Below are 24,216 nucleotides of genomic sequence, written 5' to 3'. Positions count from 1 at the left end.
TCTTAAGTCTGTCTTAAGTTTTTTTAAGTCTGTCTTAAGTTTGTCTTAAGACAAACTTAAGACAAAATCCTAACTTCTGTGAATACCAAAAGTAGTAAGTTCATTCTGTGAATACCACAAGTAGTAAGTGCATTCTGTGAATGCCAAAAGTAGTAAGTGCATTCTGTGAATACCAAAATAGTAGTAAGTTTAGGATTGAGTCTTAAGTTCATTCTGTGAATCGGGCCCACAGAGAATGGGTTTTGGTTCAGCTCCCATCAGGCATTGGCTTTCAAGCATTTTTATGGCCTGCCATTGCTTGGATGGGCTGTCACATTTTTTTAACATTTACATTCTCCCCTTACTGTTTACAAGGATTTTGGTGGATAGTAGGACTCGAAGTAGTTCTTAATTCTCTTTTTCGTTTCAACAGTGTCATCCACAAATTCAACCTCTGGTGAGTGTTGCGAAAGGGGTGAGAAAGGGAGGTGTGCCAGCCTATCTGAGGAAGAAGAGCTCTCAGTTCATGCATGAGAAGCTCACTCAGGACTCCACAAAAGCATAATTGTAGCACCACTCAAAATGAGTTTGAACTCAACGTTCATTGCTATACCTGCCCCTTCCTGTTAGCCTCAATTGTAAACCACCTGGAAGACGCGTTGCATCTCGTGATAGGAGAGGAGGTCATTCATTGCCATTCTCCTGCTTTATTTGGACGACCTTTGCCAATGTCGCAGCTGTACTGTCACTAAACCTGTATGTGACACTGCCTGGATGCTTTGCAGAATCCACACTCTTTCCAAAGCATGCTCCGGCCATTTTGTTCAATGTATCATGATTAATCTCACCCTTTGAAATGGGTTCATCTTTACTTCTTTTGTTACCGCTTCAGATTTGCATGATTAGTTTTTAACTTTACAACTGCAAAGTGCAACATCTCTGTTCTCTTTTGTTTTGCTCTCAATCGATGTTTGTGCTTTTACTGTTTTTACTGGCAAGTATGTTGACAGAATTAATTAGATCTCATACAAGGTTGGAGAAATTGACTGTTTCAGGCTACGACCCAATCACATCTGTCTGCTGAATGTTTTCTTTTCCCTGAAGCCTATTTCAAGCAAGTGAAACCACTTTTAAGCAAGTGTGCTCTCTAAATCGTCCATGAAATATCCGGACCGCTTTTTATCCTGAATCCATTTAAATATCTCCTTTAAATGCCTTCCATTACAGATATGCACAATAACATTCTAGGGCCTCATCCACAAACTGCACTTTGTAGTAAGTTTCGTAGTACTACAATATTACTACAAAACATACTACCAATTGCTAGTCACAAACTGCACTTTTGTAGTAACTTACATTTTTGTAGTAAGTTCCTACCGCCATTATTTTCTTTGGGATGGTGTGCAGGACCGGTGGGTGGCCATGTGTAGTGCTAGACTTACTACAAAAGTGCAAGTGCTGGAAAATGGCCCTTTCTGAAGGGTTGCTCCAAACTTTTTGCCTTCCTCCTCCTCTTTTTCTGACATTTTTTGTTGGTTTTAGGACTCTGGGCACTTTACCAAGGCTGACCAATGCTGAAGTGCATGTCCTGTCTCCTCTAAACATGGTATAATTGGTTTACACCTGTTTGGCATATTTGATTTTTTTGTAGGTTCCTTGTACAGGGGTGTGCTATATACCGAGAGCCTGTAAATTAAATGCTACAAGTGGCCTACAGCACTGATTGTGCCACCCACAGAAGTAGTCTTTAAATCCTGTCTCATGCAGTCCACTGCAGGACCTGTGTGTTCAGTTTACTGCAAATTCAACTTGCCATTTCAAAACTACCTACAAGCTTGAAACTCCCCTTTTATTACACATACGTCACCCCTAAGGTAGGCCCTAGGTATTCCTAAGGGCAGGGTACTGTGTAAATAAAAGATAGGACATGTACTGTGATGTTTAACATGTGCTGATAGTGACAAACAGCCTATTTCGTTATTCACTATTCACCCTCTCATAGGCAAGCATTTGGGATTCCATAAAATACCTTTAAGCTGTAATTTCTGATTGCGTAGGAGTAGCTGCTTTATATTTTATATCTGGATTGGTAATCTGCTCTTAGCTCTGTGTGTGCCTTACAGCCTGTCTCCAATACACATCTGGCGTAGGGTGACCGCTATACTTTGTGCAGTCCCTGTAGACAGACACAAACACAGTATACTTCTGGGCATCAGCATTCATTTGTGTACTGATGGGTGTTCCTGGGCAAGAGGGAAGGGAGAAGCGGACATCTACACTTCAAGAGGTAGTGTCCTGTCCTCACACAAAGCACTGTTTATCCCCCCACAGACCGGCTGACAGGACTGGCCTGAAAGGGGACCTGTGCACTTCAAAGGCACTGTTGGGTATAAGTACTGGGTCTCTAACCCCCTAAAATGTACCAATGTTTTGAAATGTACGTGCACTTTGATTAAAACAAAGTGTAGAAATTGCAGCAAAGGGCGGCATGGCTAGGTGCAATTGTAGTCATCCAGACTAAATAAGGTTATTGGGTAAACCCAAATAAAGTGACTTGGAGTGTCCAACCATGTGTCAAAGCTGACAGAAATCCCGCTTCTTTTACATTTTTTTCATATGATATGAGCATGTGGACATCAAAGTAGAAAGATTCAAAGAGACGTATGGCGTCAAATATAATAATAATTTTTGAGCTCACCCGAAAGGCATAGGGAGTGATTCCAGCTGTGTTGGCCAGCAGGAGCCTACTGGGCAATCTGCTTAGCCTTTCACCACCACCATTTCTGTTTTGTCTGCATTCAGCTTTTAGGAAATTGCTGCTATATCACTCCCTGCTGTCCCTCGTGTACTAGTAGAAAGTGGCACCCAATGAGAGGTCACCTTCCTGCCGAATTATAGATTGAGTGTCATTGAAATGCATATAGGAGGTGACAGTACTTGAATGGATGACCTTAACCAAGGAGCCAACTTAGAGATTAAAGTGGTGCGGTGTGAGTGCCAGATATAAGTCCTCACCTAAGTCCAGAGGCAGATCTGCAGCAGTGAAAGGAGGAAGGGGCAATGATTGAATCTGACCAGAGAGCAATGAATGAAATCATGCCACAGCTGAGCCAGTGACAGAGGCCACCCCAACAGGATTGCATGTTTAACAGTATCAAACATAGCTGCCAGATCTAAACAAATCCATGCAGGTAACACTGTCACCATCAGCAACCATGATAACATCATCCATGGCGCTAAGCAGTAGCAGCTCAGTACTACGGCAAGACAAAAGCTGCTCGAGTATCACTTAAAATCTCAGTAGTTTGTATACACTTACAACGTTGTGTATCAAAGTGTCCTTCCAACAGTTTAGCAGCTGCAGAAAACAAGGGTATTGCCCTGTACTTTTTCATTACTGTCAGATCGGCTTCAGTTTTTTTTAGAATCATCAGAGTGACTGTAGTGGCTTTGAATTGACTACTGATATTGATCCAGGATCAGATAATGAGCTTAGTTGACGGAAACTGGTCTAGTTTATTTCCATGTAGTATAGTTTTTATTTTCGCTCTAGTAAACATTTACAGGCAGATGCATCAGAGAAAATACCGGGAGCAAACGGGCAGATTCTCAGAATCTTGCCGTTTGCTCCCGGTATTTTTGCATTTGGGATGCATCATCCCAAATGCAGAAATCGCAATTTAAGGAATCTCTAAATAACGATTCCTTAAATTGCTCTTGCATTTAAGGAATCCCAAAATGAGATTCCTGAAATGCAATGCATGAAACCCAAAAAAATAGCGATTTCGCTAATAGGGGGAGCAAATTACCATGAAGTTGAACTTTGTGGTAATTTGCTAAAACTTTGAAAAATGCACTTTTGTGCATTTTTCAAAGTTACATGTTGGGAAAGCCATTCCTTATTAGCGATTAGCTATTACCGAATCGCAAATAAGGAATCTGTTGGAATCGCTAATAACATTGCGATTTCTACATGCATCCCGTTTTGCGAGTCTTTAATAGCGATTCCTTAAAATTCGCTATTAAGGACTCGCAAAACATAACTTTGATGCATCTGCCAGTTAATGAGTTGCAAAGGTCATGAGTAGCCAGAACCCTGGAATGGAATGTTGGAAGGACCCAGGAGCTCTTCGTGATTTTCATTATGAATTAGCCAAATTTAGGTATGGTGATCCCTGGTGCAGGAGTCCTCAATATTCCTACACCAAAATCTTGTTTTATTCCAGAATAGGGAAACAACTTTTGGGTCCTGAAATAATCTTATTTATGATCTGCTTCCAAACTAAAAAGGGTTTCTTTACCTGTTGCAAGTGCACCTGCTTATGAGGAAACACTCGCGCTGTTCTATCACAATGATAAGGGATGGCTAATTTTACTTATTAATGTAATGTTTTTATTGTAAGTATATTGGTTCCTGGATGCCACACTTAGGGGAAGGATGTTTTCCCTTTTGTTATTTTTTTAATGTTGTTGCAGCGTGTGCTTGCAACAAAAAAGAAAAATAAATAACCATCTCACCCGCTTGCTAACGCCTGAACTATTGGCTTTGCTAATGTTTGTTGCTGTTGCGATGAGCCAAAGGGATTAGACCTTGCCCAACACATCACTTGTATTGTTGCGAATCTGGTGTCCATCCATCCAAGAGACATATAACAAATACTGGTTAAAGAAAGGTACATGTAGTCTTTATATATGTTTTTTAATACTGAGCTGATATTTTTACTTTTTTCCCATAGGTCAAGATGATTTCAGCAATGAAGAGGACGAGGAAGTTTTGACGCTTTTGTACGATTCATGCCTAAATTGCTACTTCGATCCTGAAACCGGCAAATACTATGAACTGGCTTAGGTTGTGCATGGCAGACACAAACGTCAGGCGTGGCCTATGCAGGTAAGAGCGGTGAGGTTGGGTGGGGGAGGTATTCCGACAGACCATGATGACCAGGGAAATTTATTATTTATTTAATTTTCCCTCGTGGTCGTCTATCGACTCCCTTCCCAACCCGGCCAACCGCCCTACCGCTGTTACCCGCACAAGCCGCTCCTGTACGCATTCGATTATGCTGCTGGTTCAACACAAGATATTAAGAATGTGGTGTTGTTTTAGGCTGATACCATTGCAATCTGTGTAATCTGGAAATTTTGAGTGCACAATGCACCAGCACTGCGCATTGTATGTAACCTAACCCTAGGAGAGGATTATACAAAGCACCATTGGCATTTGGGCCTCGTCTTATGCTCCAGTGTAGTTTTGTATTACAAAAGGGCCTCTGTGATGCTTCACTTGTAACACATATTGCACTGTTCTAACATTACTATCTGCACAGAAGTAATTGTGAAGTCCCTCCTTTGTAAAATTATGCAAACATGGTAAGCATACTCCCGCTATATTAAGGAAGCATGGTCGAAACGGCTCTGCTGGGGGAACGCGAAAAGCATGTTTCCAAGGGTTTAGGGCACATATAGCAGCCCAGAGAGCTTGTTCATGGGTGCCAACAGCTGTCCTCCAGTGGGAGGCACAGACTGCTCCATGCAGATAAATAAAAAACTGTGCTTCGGGCTTGTCACCTTTGTGGAAGAGTGACGTGCATCTTAGTCCCGCCAGAGATCCCTTTCGCTGTCTGGTGTCACCTCCACGGAAACAAGGGCTGTTGGCTACTCTGCTGCCCGGGTTCTCTATTGTGCTTTCTCCAGGTCATGCAATAACTTGCAGTGTTAGTACTTAATAGAGACAGTTATTTTTGGGGTAAATTTAAACTTTCCCACTCATACGGTGCCACCGTGTGTCACACGTTATCTGCTCCCTTCACACAGTCACCCAGTGAAGAGCTGCTTTCACCCGGTGTATCACTGAGTGAGATGCAGGGTGTGTTTACAGGTCTTTTTCGGGTGCTCTCCTCCAATGTCCATTCCAGGGTGGGAAACATTCCCAGGACATCGATGGCAACAAGGAAGATTTCGTTTTTTTGGGGGAGGTGGTGAGTAGAAGTGCCAAGCACAGCCTCAGAAATAAAGCCACACCACTAGCAGGCCCTGTCCCCTCTTCACACTTTGGAAAGTGTATAGAAGTTGACAGGTCTGTAAATGGGTGCTTGCATGTCATATGTGTTTGGCGCACTTAGATATGCGCAAGATTAACATGAGCCGTGTTTTCCATCTGTAATATAGCACTCCACATCGCCCGATTTACTTCCGGGTAACATTTTGTGAATATGGTAAACTATAGAGGCTTTACATAAAAAGTCCTCTGGCATCTTGTATCTTTTAACGTCCTACAGAGTAAATATATGTAAATAATGCTAACGTTTTTGTGGTCTTTAGGTTAAAGATAGATTTATATTAGGAAAGAATTGTGTGAAAATGTACACCAAACACTTACATTCTGCGAGGTTCCATGCTTATATTTTTTTACTACGGGCCTAGTGCTGTGCACTAACTTGCTTACCTTCAAATGTTGCACGTTCCAGTAAAAAGGACAACGCCAGTGTTACCTCAAGCACGCAAATGTATCATCAAAATCAATAAAGCAGTCCTAAATTACGTGTTGTCTATAAAAACGACGCATTGTCTTGCTAGATGTATTCCGCCATTATGAATCCCTCTATCTCAGATAAACATAGGACCCATCTGTGACGTGCTTAGTGTGCTTTCACATCTGTAGTTTCTTACATGAGGCTGTTATGTAGTGTTGATTTCTTAGGTGCCAATATATAGCTATGAAGCATCTTCAGGGCAATGTAGAAAAAAATTATGAATGCCTTAGATATGGTTTTACATGAATCAAACATTTTGTAAACATCGTAGTATCTTACGATGCTTCCACTGTTCATTTTGTAATTACAAAAATTGTAAAATAATAGTTCTGCACATACAATTTTACCGAATGTGATTGTTTTATCGGTTAAGTAATAAACTAGTTAACAGTGTAAATCCATATTTATTAAATGTGTAAATTTGCAACTAAATGGCGGTTATTCTTTTTATCTGCTCATATAATTTTTGCATAAGTAGGTCTTGAAGCACCGACACGATTATTTTATATTAAAATGTTTTCAGACATTTAAGTGTTTTATCCATCAATTTGTTATATTTCTTGCCGAGCATCTCCAAGTAAATCAAGTGATTGCGTGCCGCAGTACGTTCATATTTTATGCCTGTTGGCATCTTTAATGTTGCCTGTCCTACACATATATTGTGGAATTCACATTTTAAAGGCAATCATGTCTTTTATAGGATATTTTTATCTCTCTGTATTTATTATGAGCTGTAATTGCCTGTCAATGAAAGAGGCCGCAGGTGAAGTAGCGAAGTGTGTAACTATGAAAAGAATTGCAGTGCTTGCGGGTGACATGGGGGTTAACCGATGATTACCTGTCACTGGGAACATATAAACGGGTGCTTTTATTAACACCACAGAGATGCAGAACAATAGCCTTGTCTTTCATTCTACCACCCTACAGTGGCAAGTTACAACTAATAATGCAAGTATCATTTTTTTGAAGAACAGCTCCCCAGCCCCATAAAAAAAAAAAAAAATTTAAACGGGGCGCACCGTCTGCATGGCTCCCACAGACCAGCGACTGAAGCCCTTCTCTTGTCTTGAGTGCACCTTTATACCGGAACTAATTCACAAGGAACTTGGCCTTCTGACCTGTAACTCCCGAACTCCCTTCAATGACGACACCAATATGGCTGCACCATTCTGTACAGTCTGAGGACGCCATTGTTCACACCGAGGGAAAGAGACAAGAATAGATATTAAGAACAAATGGAGATGAGGGTTGAGGGTTTACTGTATAAGTAATAAGAGATACGTTTTCCACACTGATTTGTTAATAGAATTATGACTTTTTCCAAGTGGTTAAAAGTGAATCTAAATATTAAAACTCTCCACAGACAATCGATTTTAAGTTTGACAATACTCACCTTAAAACAGGGTGTAACTCCCTTACCCTGACCTTACACGAGGTGATTAAAAAACGAAGATAAAAGGGTGAAAGTAGAGGTACAGGCCCTGTTGGCCAGCCACACAACCTCCAATTTTCCAATTCTGCAGCTACTGCTATCTACCAGTGCTTTTCATGGAATGCGCTCCAACCATTTGTCCCCTTTTTGATGTCTTTTATCGGCTGGTCCAATGTTCCCAGGGAAATCGATTAACTCAGCTTATTGAAAACCTGTAAAGATGGCCACATTCCCTGCATTCCAAATACTCCCGTTCTATTAAAAAAAAGTCGGCTCCTGAGACAAACAGGCAACACCACTTAAGAGAGAGCAGCCTTTATCTAATCCCCACCCAGAGGCATACCTCTTATGGAAAAAATTCTATGGAGAAATCTGTTCATTTGAAAGCCCGCAGGGCAGTTAAGGTGACCAATTTCTCTGGCAGACGTTTTAAAGGTAAATAAATACATGTTATGTCCTTCAGCCTTCAATAATTCACCCCTGAACTATCAAGGAAACCTATGCATTTCTGACATAGGAACAAAATATGAAGTTTAAGAGCAGTGGTGATTTGTACATCTCTGAATTTGTCGGTACCCTACTACCATATGATTTTGAGTTTTTTTTTTCAAACTGTCATCTTTCTTACACACTGGCTTACATTTGGGAGGCACAAATTCAGTGAAATCCAATTGATGATAATAACAAATGTTCTACTATTGTATGCTTCCACATGTCTTCCGATGAAAATGGTACCTCACTTGTGTGTGAAGGCTTTGTGTGTGCAACTGGAAACAGGCCAAAACACAACATAGATACATCACATTTTTCAACTGAAAACAAACCATTTTTGTTCCAATGTGAATAGCTGTGGATTTTGGGCAATAGCTCAGCCGGCACCTAGGGAAATGTTTGAAAATGGCCCTCTCTGAAGGGTCACTCCAAACATTTGCCTTCTTCCTCCTATGCTTGCTGAACTCTTTTTGTTGGCCTTAGGACTCTAAGCACTTTACCACTGCTAACTAGTGATAAAGTGCATGTGCTTCTCTCCTAAACATGATAACACTGGTGTGTGGTATACCATATACCCAAGGCCTGTACTTCAAATGGTACTAGTGGGCCACATAGGTAGCCTTTCACACCTGTCTCAGGCCTACCACTGCAGAACCTGTTTGAGTAGTTTACACCACTTCAACTTGGCATTTAAATCTACTTGGCAACCACAAGGAGATGATGGATGGAGCGCTGAAACTTTTCTAACACTCACCCCCAGTTGTAGATCTGGCTTAAATACATTGTCATTCTTAAGCTCACTTCACCACCCCAGTTCAGACCCTGCTATATGCGAATCAGTCTAGACCCTGTTCCTTATGGGAACAGTCGAGCCAGCCAGCCTGCCAAGCCAGGTCTTCCCTGGACCGGAAACAAGCCAGGCTAGCATGAATCCAGTGGCAAAGTGAGCAAGGGACCCATGTCTGGGCATACCCTGCCAACTTACGGCAAACAAATCAAACACAATGACGACTGATTAGCCAGGAACCAGTCTCAGGATGCTTGTTACCGGTCCAGGGAAGACATGGCTTGGCAGTTCGGGCTGTGCTGTTCCCATTAGGCACCAGGTCAGACTGATTTGCATATGGCCCTGTCTGAACTGGGGTGGCGGAGTGAGCTAAAGAATGATGATAGATTGAACCCAGATCAGTTGACTGGGGAAGAGTGCTTGCATTGTTCAACACTCTGTCCATCATCCCCTTTGGTTTTGCTTTGTTCGCCCTAAGTTGGCAGGGTATGCCCAGACGTGGGTCCCTTGCTCACTTTGCCACGGGATTCAAGCTAGCCTGGCTGATGTCGGCTGATTAGCCAGAAACCGGTCCCAGGATGCTTGTTTCCGGTCCAGGGAAGACATGGCTTGGCAGTTCGGGCTGGACTGTTCCCATGAGGCACAGGGTCAGATTGATTTGCATATGGCCATGTCTGAACTGGGGTGGCAGAGTGAGCTAAAGAATGATGATGGATTAAACCCAGATCATTTGACTGGGGAGAGTGATTGCATTGTTCAACACTCCGTCCATCATCCCCTTTGGTTTTTCCAATACATTACGGAACCATGACTTGGTAGCACAGTCATTTACGGACAGCACATTTTCCATCGAAATGGGCACTTAATTTGCACAAACAAGCATTTTTACTGATAAAACTATACAGCATACAAATATAATATTTGTAGAAATCAAGTTTCAGTGAATAGTCATCATGGGTGCATCACCAAGTAAAGTGGATTGGTTTGGACCCTATTGGAAAGGGAAGACCACTCGGTCCCCCCGAACGTATGGATGGGTGCCCCGATCCTCCCGGGAAACCATTTTGGGCGGGGGGCGTGGTTCGGCTGGTATGCCCAAAGCGGCGCAGCCGGAGCACGCCCTTCCCGCCCAGAAGGGGTTGTCCTAGACACCCACCCGGAAGACCGCGCCCCATGGGCGTACCTGAGGAGGGTCCCCGCCCTCCCGCAGACGGATAAATGAGCGGGAACCCAAAGAAGCGTCCTCTTTTTCCAGTGCTCTGAAGGCTGCACCACTCGTTGCTCGTGAGCCCTCGACGGAACAAGCGGCAATTTTGAGAACTTGTAATCTTGTTTTTTCTCTTTCAGTTATCGAGAGTTCGAAGGATCTGGGACCTCGTTGATCGACTTGAGCGAAGTAAACAAAGCTATGGCCGGCAAAAAAGCGGGAAAGAGCTCCGAGCTGGAGAAGGTACTGCGCACCTTGTGGAACCGAATGGCAATCATGGACCGGAAGATCGGTAAAGTTGATTCGATCGGTTGAGGTTTGGCCGAAATTAAAAAGCAGTTGGCAGCCCAGAACAACCCCTCAGGCCGCCCTAAGAAGGTAATAGGCCCGGCCTTGCCGGGAGTTGTCCCTGAGGGTAGGGGAAGCGTATTAATAGGAGGGCGGCTTCCGGGGAGGATCCGGTTCCTGAGGTACCCCCATCCGCCCCCATCACGCCGGCGGACAGCCCGGTACCAAGTCCAGATATGGGTTTACCAATCCCGGTTGTAATTACCCCTGTTAGTGATGATCAGATGCCCCCAGAATTGGCTCTTCAGTTGGCGGCAGTATTGACCTGGCTCAAAAAGAAAGCAGGGGGGGCAGTGGCAGCGGGGGATCCGGCCGAGGAGGCAAGATTGATAATTGAGCAGTTGCGGCAATAGAGAGAAGCCGGGACGGCGAATGTTCCTTCTATCTCCCCACAGGTAACGCCAGGAACAACCACGGTTGGCCGGGAAAAGACAACAGACACGGCGGTTGAACCTGGTAAGAATCCATTGCCAATGGTGGGGGAAAGTTCAGTGCCTTCGCGGCGTGAGAGGGTGGCCCAGCACATCCCAGCAGCCACTAAGGAAATGATATGGGGGGACAAGTATGTGAACATGTTTTCTTTATTGACCGACCATCGCAAGATGGAATACGCAAAGACCCAGAAAGATCTATGGCACCCCAGCGTGTGGCGGGCCAAGATGGCAGAATTTAGGGTCGATGAGACCGTAGCGAACTGGGTGAAGGCTTTCTCGATATTTTCTGCAGTGATGGGGGAGCGTAAGCCTGAAGTGTTGACTGAGCTATCCTGTTACCAGAATAGGATCATGGATTTTTACACCATGTACGGAGGGAATGAGTGGAAAGGATATGATGTGCATTTCCGAAAGTCTAAAGAGTTTGATGCAACTTTGACATGGGACTGCCTCGACACGGTATCATGGCACAAGCAGCTCTTGCCTGGATCGGCAGGTACGTCCTCGCCGGGCGGGAGCGGGCTTGGGACAGTTCAGCAAAGGCCAGCGCAGCCCTTTCGAGCAAGCGCCGGTGGGGAGTCACAGCCCAAGACTGGTGGGAACGGGGGCAAGCGCGGGGTCTGTTGGGGCTTCAACAGAGGAAACTGTAACAGACCTCAGAGAACGTGTAGGTTCCGGCATGCTTGTGCGGGCTGTGGGAACTCCTCACACCCGGAGAATAGCTGTAGATCCAAGAACAGTGGTACGGGAGGAAAGGGGGGGTTCAAGCAAGAGTGAGGTGATGCTGGGTAAACAATCCCCTTCACCCATTGACATCATGGCTTTGACTCCCTGGTTGAACAAATACCCTGATCATATATCCGCCGGGGTGTTGAGGAATGGTTTCCTATATGGCTTCAACATCCCGGCGGGGAATTTTCAGGGGACCCCCTTTTGTAAAAATCAGCTATCCGTCCAACACAACCCTGCAGTGGTAGCCAGGAAAATTACCAAAGAAGTCGGCCTGAGGCGGGTAGCGGGACCCTTCCCTTGCCCGCCGGTGGCGGATTTCGTGTGTTCACCTCTGGGAGTGGTCCCGAAGAAAGACCCAGGGGAGTATAGACTCATTCACAACCTGTCGGCCCCGAAGGGCGCTTCAGTGAATGAAGCCATTGATCCGGATATCTGTTCAATCCGATATGCATCGTTTGACAATGCTGTGACACTGCTGTATCGCTTGGGCCCTGGGGCTCTGATGGCGAAATCGGACATCGAATCGGCATTCAGGCTGCTCCCGGTACACCCGCGGGACCAGCGATTGCTAGGATTTACGTTCCAAGGAAAATATTACATGGATAAATGCATGCCCATGGGTTGCTCAATTTCTTGTGCTTACTTTGAGATGTTCAGCTGTTTTTTAGAATGGGCTTTCACTAGCGCTACAGGACATAGAGCAGTGATGCATTATTTAGATGACTTCCTATTCTTGGGGCCGGCAGGCAATGCGAACTGTGCACAGGCACTGCACGATTTCTGCATTTTAATGCAGGAGTTTGGCGTCCCATTGGCACCAGGTAAGACGGTGGGGCCATCTACTTTACTCGAGTTTCTGGGAATTGAGCTCGACTCGGTGGAAGGCTGCTTCCGTTTGCCAATGGAGAAGGTGGCCAAGTTCAGGGCATCCTTAACCCAGTGCATGGGAAAAGAGAAAGTGACCCTGCACCAGTTACAACAAACAGTGGGTCAGCTTAACTTTGCCTTGAGAGTAATACCGATGGCTCGCCCATTCTCCCGCTCTATTGCACAAGCTATGGTCGGCCTCAAGGAGGGACACCACCACACGAGACTGTCGGCAGAGGTTTGCCAGGATATGCGCATTTGGTTGGCATTCCTGGCGGACTTCATCGGTCGAGTAGTGTGGAACAAACCTCCAGCTTCGTCGGATGAGCTGGGTTTGTGGACCGATTCAGCCGGGAGCGTGGGATTTGGCGCCATCTTTGGTAACCGATGGTCGGCACAAGTATGGCCGACGTGGTGGCACACCAGTGGCCTAACAGGTAACATTGGGTTCTTGGAGCTGTTCCCCATTTGGGTGGCTCTGTTGGCATGGCCAGACGATTTCAGGGACCGATCGGTAGTGTTTTGGTCGGACAATATGTCTGTGGTTGAGTGCATCAATCAGCAAGCGGCCCGCTGCAAGTGGATCTTGAGACTGTTGAAAGAGATTGTGTTACTTTGCATGAGATTGAATGTACAGTTCAGGGCGAAACATGTGCCGGGTGTACTGAATAATGCAGCTGATGCACTCTCTCGTTCACACATGCAGGCTTTCAGGGGTTATCTACCCGCAGCGGACCTAGTGGCGGCACCATTCCCCGAAGCACTATGGCGGATCGGTGCCCCGGATTACAAGACCTCCTGGCAGCCAGCTTATCGCCCAGGACGAGGAAGGCTTATGAGGGAGCGTTTCGTTCTTACTGGGCCTTTTTGGGCCCGGCAGGGAGACATAGCTGGGGGCAGGAGGACTCCTTCCTGGGGTTCCTAGTAGCACTGCACAGAGAAGGCCGATCAGCCGCAACTGCCAACAGGCATAGGGCGGCCATATCATTCATGGCACAGCTCCACGGTATAAGGGATCCAACGGGTTCCTTTTTAGTCAGAAAGGCGTTTCGCGGTTGGCAACGCCTGCAGGGTCGCAAACGAGATACGAGGCACCCAATTGGTTTAGAGAGATTGTCTCGGCTTTTAGCAAAGCTGGATGAGACATGCTCCTCCCCTTTTGAAGCAGTTCTGTTCCGGGCAGCTTTCGCCTTGGCATTTCATGGGGCCATGCGGGTAAGCGAACTCGTGGCGAGGAACAAGAAAGATATGGAGGGAGGCCTTTGCAGGGATCACGTGCAAATACGGGGTTATTCGATGCTAATCTCGATAGCTAGGTCCAAGACAGACCAAGATGCTGTGGGGGATAGTGTGGTTGTGCAGCGCGCTCAAGGATGCCCCACCTGTCCGATAAAGTGCTTAGAGGAATACTTGGCACAGAGGCCGGCGACATGGGGAGGGAGCCTGCTTAGGCACAAAGATGGCACCCCTCTGACGAGATTTCAGTTTCAGAGGGTGCTCGCACTAACAATCGCCGAGGCGGGCATGGACCCGTGCAATTTTGGGACCCACTCCTTCAGAATAGGGGCCGCTACTGAGGCTACGGCTCGGGGTCTGGGTGCAGAAGAGGTAAAACAGCTAGGCCGTTGGTCCTTGAACTGTTTCAAAAGGTATGTGCGGCTGCACATGTTGTAAAAGACTGATGTAATGCACTCACGCTTGTTGTCTTTTGCTTGAATTACAGTTTCGCGAGCCTGTGACGCAGGGCGGAATCTGGGATCAACCCATCACCGGAGGACCAGCGGTCAAGGATCACCGACTGGAGAGCAAGTGGTATGGGTTGTGGGCCACTCATACGTGAGGCGCGCCGGAGAAGTATTCATGGCAGGTGACGCAACTCACGCATCTGGGGAATACGGGTTCAGAGTGACCTTCCATGGGAAGGGAGGCCTCTGTTTTGACCAGTTTCAATCGTTTATGGAGGGTCTTTTAGGGCGGAAAAGGTCACCGCCATCTATAATCATAGTACACTTGGGGGGCAACGACTTGGTAGGACTGGGAAGGCGAGTGTTGATGGAACACATTTTGTCAGCAGTCAGCTGGTTGGCTAAGAGGCTCCCGGGGTGTACAATTGCCTGGTCCCACATGATTCCCAGGAAAGTTTGGCGGGGGGGTTTCTCTGTGTCAGCGTTGAACCACTCGGTTAAGAGGGTGAACAATAAAATAGGCAAACTGTTTCGCTCCGCACATCTGCATAGCATTCCCCATGGGTGTATTCGGGGTGATCACTATTATCTGAATGATGGGGTTCACCTGTCCAGGGCGGGGAATGAGTTACTAATAGGAGACTTCATAGCATGGCTAAGGGGTTTGAGGAGGCATGACCTTTAGGAGGAGTAGGGGGGCCGGATAGTCGGTCAACTATCCGGCCTGTGGCGGTAAGGTGAGCAGTAATTTCAAGGTCCCTAGGGGGGGCGCCACCCAGAATGGATGGGAGCACCCGGGGGAGGCAGCCATTGGCCCCTCCCACGGGTAGGCGGCACCCACTACGGATGAGTCGCCTAGGAGGAGACGGCCATAAGCCCCTCCCAGGGGGGGAGGTGGCTAGATGCCCCTCCTACGAATTTCCCGGGGGCCGGATATCCGCGACGGCGGAAGAGAGTGTGGGGAAGGGGGGAGTCCACGCTGTCCTTCTTACAGATACCTCACACGGGGACTCGGACGACCTTTAAGATGGCGTCGAGTGAGAGGGGGCCCCCACGACAAGGAAAGTTACAGTTGGCAACGAGGGTAAAGTCCTCTGCGCATGCGCCACTCACACCGTGAGGGCGGGAGTTTGGTAGTAGGGATCTGACACCGGTTAAGACCTTGCCGTTGGCCCTTAATGCTAGGATGTACAATTTTAATTTAGAAATGTATACATTTTCAGGATGCTAGACTCGGCTAGGAAACCTTTGTATTAGAGAGCTGTTAAGGTTAGCCAAAGAACATGTCTTCATCAAAATGTAACGAAAGTAAAATTGTACATAATTTATGAAACGTTTTTATTTAATGTTTTAAATTTTGTTTCATATTTTAATAAATACGGCCGGGGGGGTAACTCCCCCCCCGCCTTCCAAAAGCTCAAACCAGTGTCTGTCTCCTCCCCTTGGGGAATTGGTGTTGGGAGGGGGTGGCGGGCATCCCGGCCATATGGAAAGGGAAGACCACTCGGTCCCCCCGAGCGTATGGATGGGTGCCCCGATTCTCCTGGGAAACCATTTTGGGCGGGGCGTGGTTCGGCTGGTATGCCCAAAGCGGCGCAGCCGGAGCACGCCCTTCCCGCCCAGAAGGGGTTGTCCTAGACACCCACCCGGAAGACCGCGCCCCGTGGGCGTACCTGAGGAGGGTCCCCGCCCTCCCGCAGACGGATAAAAGAGCGGGAACCCAAAGAAGCGTCCTCTTGTTCCAGTGCTCTGAAGGCTGCACCACTCGTTGCTCGTGAGCCCTCGACGGAACAAGCTGCAATTCTGACCCACCCACCAGCCCCTATTGCAATGTTTTTGAATAAAGTGATTTGTTGAGGATATCAGATTGTATTAAAGAGATGCAGTCAAGTTGTTTCAGCATTGAATAAGTGTGTATAGGCCTTTCGTCCTTTGGAGAAAAGTAAAGGAATGTATCAAGTAATATAATTGTCTTGTGCTTTAGGGCCTTTTTCCCTTTGTAGAAATTAAAAGTTGATGAATCATCAAGCTGTTTCACGTTAGGCGAATTTTCTTCCCTTAGTAGGTAAAACAACTGTCGTATTTATTTTTTGGTCGGGCGGTAAGGTCATGATCGGTGAGCAGTAATTTCAAGGTCCCTAGGGGGGGCGCCACCCAGAATGGATGGGAGCGCCCGGGGGGAGGCGGCCATTGGCCCCTCCCACGGGTAGGCGGCACCCACTACGGATGGGTCGCCTAGGGGGAGACGGCCATAAGCCCCACCCAGGGGGGGAGGTGGCTAGATGCCCCTCCTACGAATTTCCCGGGGGCCGGATATCCGCGACGGCGGAAGAGAGTGTGGGGAAGGGGGGAGTCCACGCTGTCCTTCTTACAGATACCTCACACGGGGACTCGGACGACCTTTAAGATGGCGTCGAGTGAGAGGGGGCCCCCACGACAAGGAAAGTTACAGTTGGCAACGAGGGTAAAGTCCTCTGCGCATGCGCCACTCACACCGTGAGGGCGGGAGTTTGGTAGTAGGGATCTGACACCGGTTAAGACCTTGCCGTTGGCCCTTAATGCTAGGATGTACAATTTTAATTTAGAAATGTATACATTTTCAGGATGCTAGACTCGGCTAGGAAACCTTTGTATTAGAGAGCTGTTAAGGTTAGCCAAAGAACATGTCTTCATCAAAATGTAACGAAAGTAAAATTGTACATAATTTATGAAACGTTTTTATTTAATGTTTTAAATTTTGTTTCATATTTTAATAAATACGGCCGGGGGGGTAACTCCCCCCCCGCCTTCCAAAAGCTCAAACCAGTGTCTGTCTCCTCCCCTTGGGGAATTGGTGTTGGGAGGGGGTGGCGGGCATCCCGGCCATATGGAAAGGGAAGACCACTCGGTCCCCCCGAGCGTATGGATGGGTGCCCCGATTCTCCTGGGAAACCATTTTGGGCGGGGCGTGGTTCGGCTGGTATGCCCAAAGCGGCGCAGCCGGAGCACGCCCTTCCCGCCCAGAAGGGGTTGTCCTAGACACCCACCCGGAAGACCGCGCCCCGTGGGCGTACCTGAGGAGGGTCCCCGCCCTCCCGCAGACGGATAAAAGAGCGGGAACCCAAAGAAGCGTCCTCTTGTTCCAGTGCTCTGAAGGCTGCACCACTCGTTGCTCGTGAGCCCTCGACGGAACAAGCTGCAATTCTGACCCACCCACCAGCCCCTATTGCAATGTTTTTGAATAAAGTGATTTGTTGAGGATATCAGATTGTATTAAAGAGATGCAGTCAAGTTGTTTCAGCATTGAATAAGTGTGTATAGGCCTTTCGTCCTTTGGAGAAAAGTAAAGGAATGTATCAAGTAATATAATTGTCTTGTGCTTTAGGGCCTTTTTCCCTTTGTAGAAATTAAAAGTTGATGAATCATCAAGCTGTTTCACGTTAGGCGAATTTTCTTCCCTTAGTAGGTAAAACAACTGTCGTATTTATTTTTTGGTCGGGCGGTAAGGTCATGATCGGTGAGCAGTAATTTCAAGGTCCCTAGGGGGGGCGCCACCCAGAATGGATGGGAGCGCCCGGGGGGAGGCGGCCATTGGCCCCTCCCACGGGTAGGCGGCACCCACTACGGATGGGTCGCCTAGGGGGAGACGGCCATAAGCCCCACCCAGGGGGGGAGGCCGCTAGATGCCCCTCCTACGAATTTCCCGGGGGCCGGATATCCGCGACGGCGGAAGAGTGTGGGGAAGGGGGGGAGTCCACGCTGTCCTTCTTACAGATACCTCACACGGGGACTCGGACGACCTTTAAGATGGCGTCGAGTGAGAGGGGGCCCCCACGACAAGGGAAGTTACAGTTGGCAACAAGGGTAAAGTCCTCTGCGCATGCGCCACTCACACCGTGAGGGCGGGAGTTTGGTAGTAGGGATCTGACACCGGTTAAGACCTTGCCGTTGGCCCTTAATGCTAGGATATACAATTTTAATTTAGAAATGTATACATTTTCTCGGATGCTAGACTCGGCTAGGAAACCTTTGTATTAGAGAGCTGTTAAGGTTAGCCAAAGAACATGTCTTCATCAAAATGTAACAAAAGTAAAATTGTACATAATTTAAGAAACGTTTTTATTTAATGTTTTACATTTTGTTTCATATTTTAATAAATACGGCCGGGGGGGTAACTCCCCCCCGCCTTCCAAAAGCTCAAACCAGTGTCTGTCTCCTCCCCTTGGGGAATTGGTGTTGGGAGGGGGTGGCGGGCATCCCGGCCATATAAAGTTTTCTTTACATCACACTTCAAACTTACAAAAAAGAATGTGCTTCATATGTTCTTTCCTAAGTGCTGCCATAGTTTGGAATATTTGTGAGGTTAATTTGCGTGTATTTACATTTTGCTGTGTAACTGACATCCTACAGCCTTTTCTTTTACACCCCCTTTTCCCAGCAAGATTGTCACATAGTTCACTTTACAAAATCCTTTAACTATGCAGTCAGAGAAAGAGAAATAAACACAAATCCAGTCACAGCCCGTGCAGGTAAGAGTAGTGGGACGATGGGGTGGAGGAGTATTTGACAGACTACGACAAGTTAAAATGAATTATTTATTTAATTTTCCCTCTGCGTCGTCTGTCGAATTCTCCACCCGCCCAACTGCTTTTACCTGCACGGGGCGCTACTGCACCAATCTGAAGATGTAACCTAACATTTGGCACACACCAAATATGACAATATAGGAACTACATATTAAGACCTTTTTAATGCTCATTCGCCTTCTAAGCTCCAGCATGGTTATTCTGAGGAGCTGCAGCACCCCTACTTCCATCGCCTACTGATGTTCCAGGTAATCTCTTATTGTTCTGTGCCTAGTTCTAGATTTTGTTTGACATCTATAACACTACTAGAAATAAATTGGTATTTCAGTCCACGCGGTGCTTACTGCTTACTTGCCAACTGCACAAATAGCTTTATTCGCGAATAGATGTATTTTACATAATGTGCGTATGCAAAGTTTGTTAACGACATATGAGCCAGTTTATTTTCATCACAAGGATGTTTGCTAGATTGTCATGACAAAGTACCTGTCAGCTCTTACCTTTGGGAGGGGTTTGATTGCCCGCCTCTCCGTCGCAGTTTGTACTGCATTTGTGAGTAGTCTGCTGGTTACTCCTAGTAGATGCAAAGCCTCTACTCCCTCCTTAGCATGGGAGTCTGCGTGGACCTGAAGGTAATGAATTTAAATGCAGATATTTCTTGAATGAAGTCCTTCGTGCTAATTAAAATACCATTTGAAACCATGTGGTACTAATTAAACTTAGTACAGTACTAATTAAAACATCATTTGAAACCATTTGGCGCTAATTAAAACACCATTTGAAAACATTTGCACTAATTAAAATACAATTTGCAATTGTCTCCATTACAGATATGATGTTGCAATTTAAGCATGCCATTTTAGAAGAGATGGGAGAATCATAATGTGTGCTAACTGCACTGCATATTTCAAGGCAGACAACCAACACTCCCTTCCCTGAGAGTGAATAAACTCATGTGTAGACAATGCATCACTTAAAGGCCCACTGAAAATGTCAACTACTGTTGTTCTAATTCAGTAATTAGGAAGAGAAATTGGCTTTTCAAATTATTGTCTTGGGGTTCTACAAAGCACAGCATAACAGCATAATTAAGAAAGTAAAACTTGTTAGTTGATCTGTGTTTCTTTGTGGGAGGCGGTGTTGTGGGCTAGGGGTGTTGAAGTGGGGTTGTCGGGGAGTCAGCAGAGTAGTCCCCTTTTGCTAAAATCCCTTGAAGTTTCACATGCTCGAGCCACAATGTAAACAGCTAAATTGTCAATATCAGCTGTTAGTATGTATATATACTCTATTTTACTTCCAATCATAGACGGTTTTAAAGCATGAATCCAGTATTTCAGACAGCATGAAAAACATGTCTTAAGAACATATACTGCCACGCCCTCAGTGGCGACCCGAATCTAATTTCGGTTATGTCTTAAATTACCGCACCTTGCTTTTTTTCGAACATAACTTCCTCCAGAGACAGACTGGAGGAATTCGCAGAGGCAAAACACATTAGGAATGGGGAAATGTGTGGGTTTTGGGTGCAGTAAAATTGTATCCACACATTAATCCCTATTCAACCTGAAAATATCATTATAAGTCAGTAAAATCAACACAACAAAAAATGCTAGGTGTGTTATTCGACTTTAACCCGTGGTGATTTTGCAGCACAGTAACCCAAGAAACATTTGAATGAGGGCTAATGACTTCAAACGTGGACTGACATTCCCTTCAAAAAGTGAGGAATTTAAAACCATATCTAATATAATCCCTACTTTAATTGTTGAATTTGGCTTCAGTTGAATCCATGAAATATTTATTTATTTGTAATTTTTGTAAGAACCTATGCCTGTTGTCTTGGAGCCCATGGTGCCTTTTATGAGAGATTTAATTGATTGACTATGGTTCTTGTTGAGTCCCTTCAATGATTGACAGTGGAGTTTGTGCTCAGGAATCACAGCCAGGGTGTTGATGCAGACCGATGGGAAGGAAAGCAACCCAGGAGGGGTTTAACTCATCTGCAGTGGCAGCTGCCTCAAAACGGGGTGTGGTGGGGCAGGGGGATGAAAAAAAGAATAAAATAATCTTACCTGCGCTGCCACACGCCTCTCCTCCATCCTCACTCGCACTGGCAGCACCAGAAGCACCCGGGATCCCAGACTCTCCCAGCCAATCACAATTCTGCATCAGCAGCACCGTGATTGGTCTGAGTGGGCTGTTTGGCCGCTCAGGCAGTGCCTTGGAGCCTGAGTACGTTCTCCACCGGGCTGTGCAACACTGAGCCAGGTGGAGAACATGCTAAGTGTGCATGACGGGTTGGCCAGTCCAAGAGGGCCTGCCAAACCGTCAAGCAAACTTAGGGAGGGCACACCACTCCTCACTCTGCCCTGGTGAGCACAGCCTCGCCTCACCCCAGCTCCGAGTCCTGCTCAGAAAAATGAAATGATAATAACATCTTGTTATTATCATATTAGTTGTATTTTTTTGCACTGCTCAAAGAGCAGTGGGATGGAGCTCCTCCGTCTTAGTGGGCGAGCCGCCACTGGTCATCTGAGAAACAAATATTATTGGGCCTGTTGATCTGCAAGTCCTCTGGTGTATCAAGTGGGCCCATTCTCTTTGGGAACATAGTGCTAGCCCAACAAGAATATGTAGATACAATTATACAAGTCTTGTGTTTCACAGCAAGCGCACTCTGACCTTCAGTCACATACAGACCACAGCAGGATATTTAAATGTTTGCACCACAAGCAGCCTGAGGGCTACTTGAGGAGAAATGTAACGTGCCCAATACACAAATAAATGTGTACATCGACCCTTCATAGTCCTATGCCTTATATTCGAATGTTATACACATTTGCTGTCATAAATATCCAGTGAGCATGCCGCTGAAATATACGTAATTGTACATTTCCACACCTGCTTTCGGTACTTTATGCATAACTCAGCAGGCTGTTTTAAGCCACAGAAGAATGCAGGGCAAACATTTGCATAAAGAAAGTTTTCTTCTCCACAGATAAAACATTTTCCCCAATGAAAATGTGTTCCCTAAACACCTATCAAATATTGGGGGCGAAGTGAGTTAGAGGTGCCCATTCTTTTCTCACTCTAGAATGGTACTTAGTACTCCCATTCCTCTGAATATTTTTCCATGGTGCGAAGTAACCTAAATACCATTTGTGAATGCGAAGTAACGTAAATACCATTTGTGCATGCGAAGTAACCTAAATGCCATTTGTGAATGCGAAGTAACATAAATGCCATTTGTGAATGCGAAGTAACATAAATACCATTTGTGAATGCAAAGTAACCTAAATGCTATTTGTGAATGCGAAGTAACATAAATGCCATTTGTGAATGCGAAGTAACATAAATACCATTTGTGAATGCAAAGTAACCTAAATGCTATTTGTGAATGCGAAGTAACATAAATGCCATTTGTGAATGCGAAGGAACCTAAATGCCATTTTTGAATGCAAAGTAATCTAAATGCCATTTGTGAATGCGAAGTAACCTAAATACCATTTGTGAATGCGAAGTAACCTAAATGCCATTTGTGAATGCGTAGTAGCTTAAATGCCATTTGTGAATGCGAAGTAGCATAAATACCATTTGTGATTGTGAAGTAACCTAAATACCATTTGTGAATACCAATAATTCGAGGAGTGTGTGGGTGTTAAGCAACATTTTGCTGTGCAACTGCCAGAAGAATCCCACCTTGTCCCCATTTCCATCAGCCAGGTCACAATGTCTACTGACCATGTTTCTGTGAATCAGGGATTCAGGTCCTGGCTAATTTGTTTTGGAGATAAGTGTTTTGCACACATAAATTCCATTTACAAGGACAACAAACTTTTACAATCAAGGCCACTGATGCAGTATCCAGATGTCTCTTTCTATCTTATTTCAATCTGCTTTGATGGGATTGGAAATATAATCTATAAAATAAAGCAAATTACCTATAAATATAATAAAATATACAATTATGTATGAGAATCAATCAATCAATTAATCAAACATCATTTGAAAAGTGCAACACTGTCACTCCTAGGGGTATCTGGGTCTCCGTCGAAGAGTCAGGTCTTGAGTCTCTTTCTGAAGTCTGCCAGCAAGGAGGCTGTGCAGTGATGGTGGAGGAGGAGCGGCCACCGCGGCTGCTGCGATGGATGAAGGGGGGAAAGTTAAGAGGAGCTCAGGGGGCACATTAGGATGCCCGCCCGCCACCCTAGCGGAACTCGGGACCGCCTGACTAAAGGGCGGGGGTCCCGACATTGCCATTAGGATGCGCCCGCAACAGTGGCGGGCGCATTCCTCAATTTAACATTGTGGTGGGCGGTGCTCACTGCTCCGCCCGCCACAATGTGAAAAACGAAAGCACGCATTTGCATAATCGATGCGGCAGGCACCGCGCGGTCCCTGCCTCTTCGATTATGCAAAGGCAGGGGGTACCACAGGTACCCCCCCCCGTGTGCCACCCCCCTTTGGCCTTCACTCTGGGGGCCCACAGGGGGCCCCCAGAGTAAACACCGCATGCCTTTCCGTGGCGGCATTGCCGCCACGGAAAGGCGTTGTAAAAATCCCATTGTAATATTGCGGGCGGTGTCTGACAGACACCGCCTGCATGTTACTCGTTTTCCGCCCCGGCCGCAAGGCGACCAGGGCGGAAAAGTGGCGGGCGGTGTTTGGCTCCGCTGCGGTCCCCCCCGCCATTGTAATGTGGCGGGGGTAACGGGTGGCGGCCGGGCATTTCTGTTGGGCGGTTCGCCACCGCCACCATGGCGGTGGCGATCCGCCCGACATCATAATGGAGCCCCAGGTGTCTAGTGGGTTGGTGGAAGTGCAGTTGATGGTTGATTAGGCAGGTCAGGTCCTGGGTATTGGAGGGCTTTGTAGGCGTGCTCGTGGATTTTGAACTGGCATCTCTTCTGGATGGGGAGCCAGTGTAGGTCTCTCAGATGGGGACCAATGAGTGTTTGTTTGGGTCAGTCGAGGATGAGTAGGACTGAGTGTTCTGTATGGTCTGGAGTCTTCTGAGGGGCTGGTGGAGATGTCGGCGTAGAGTGCATTTTGGTAGTCGAAGAGGCAGTGACGAGGGCCTTAATGACGTTCTTTCAGGTGTTGGTTGGGATCCATCTGAAGATTCTGTGGAGCATACAAAGTGTGTGAAAGCAGG

At 46.4% G+C, this 24,216-nt stretch overlaps 1 protein-coding gene across 1 annotated transcript in view; it reads left to right on the top strand.

Annotated features, from left to right (window-relative positions):
* CFAP20DC (CFAP20 domain containing) overlaps positions 1-6,941 on the top strand; it is a 1,688,800-nt gene extending 1,681,859 nt beyond the window's left edge. The window contains exon 18 of the mRNA XM_086939066.1: positions 4,716-6,941. Coding sequence (XP_086795192.1) covers positions 4,716-4,828 — 113 coding nt within the window. The 3' untranslated portion in view covers positions 4,829-6,941. The remainder of the gene's footprint in view (positions 1-4,715) is intronic.
* The last annotated feature ends 17,275 nt before the right edge of the window (positions 6,942-24,216 follow it).

Source organism: Lissotriton vulgaris, chromosome 9, assembly GCF_964263255.1.
Source record: "Lissotriton vulgaris chromosome 9, aLisVul1.2, whole genome shotgun sequence".
Lineage (NCBI taxonomy): Eukaryota > Metazoa > Chordata > Amphibia > Caudata > Salamandridae > Lissotriton > Lissotriton vulgaris.
This window is presented reverse-complemented; position numbering and strand designations above follow the sequence as displayed.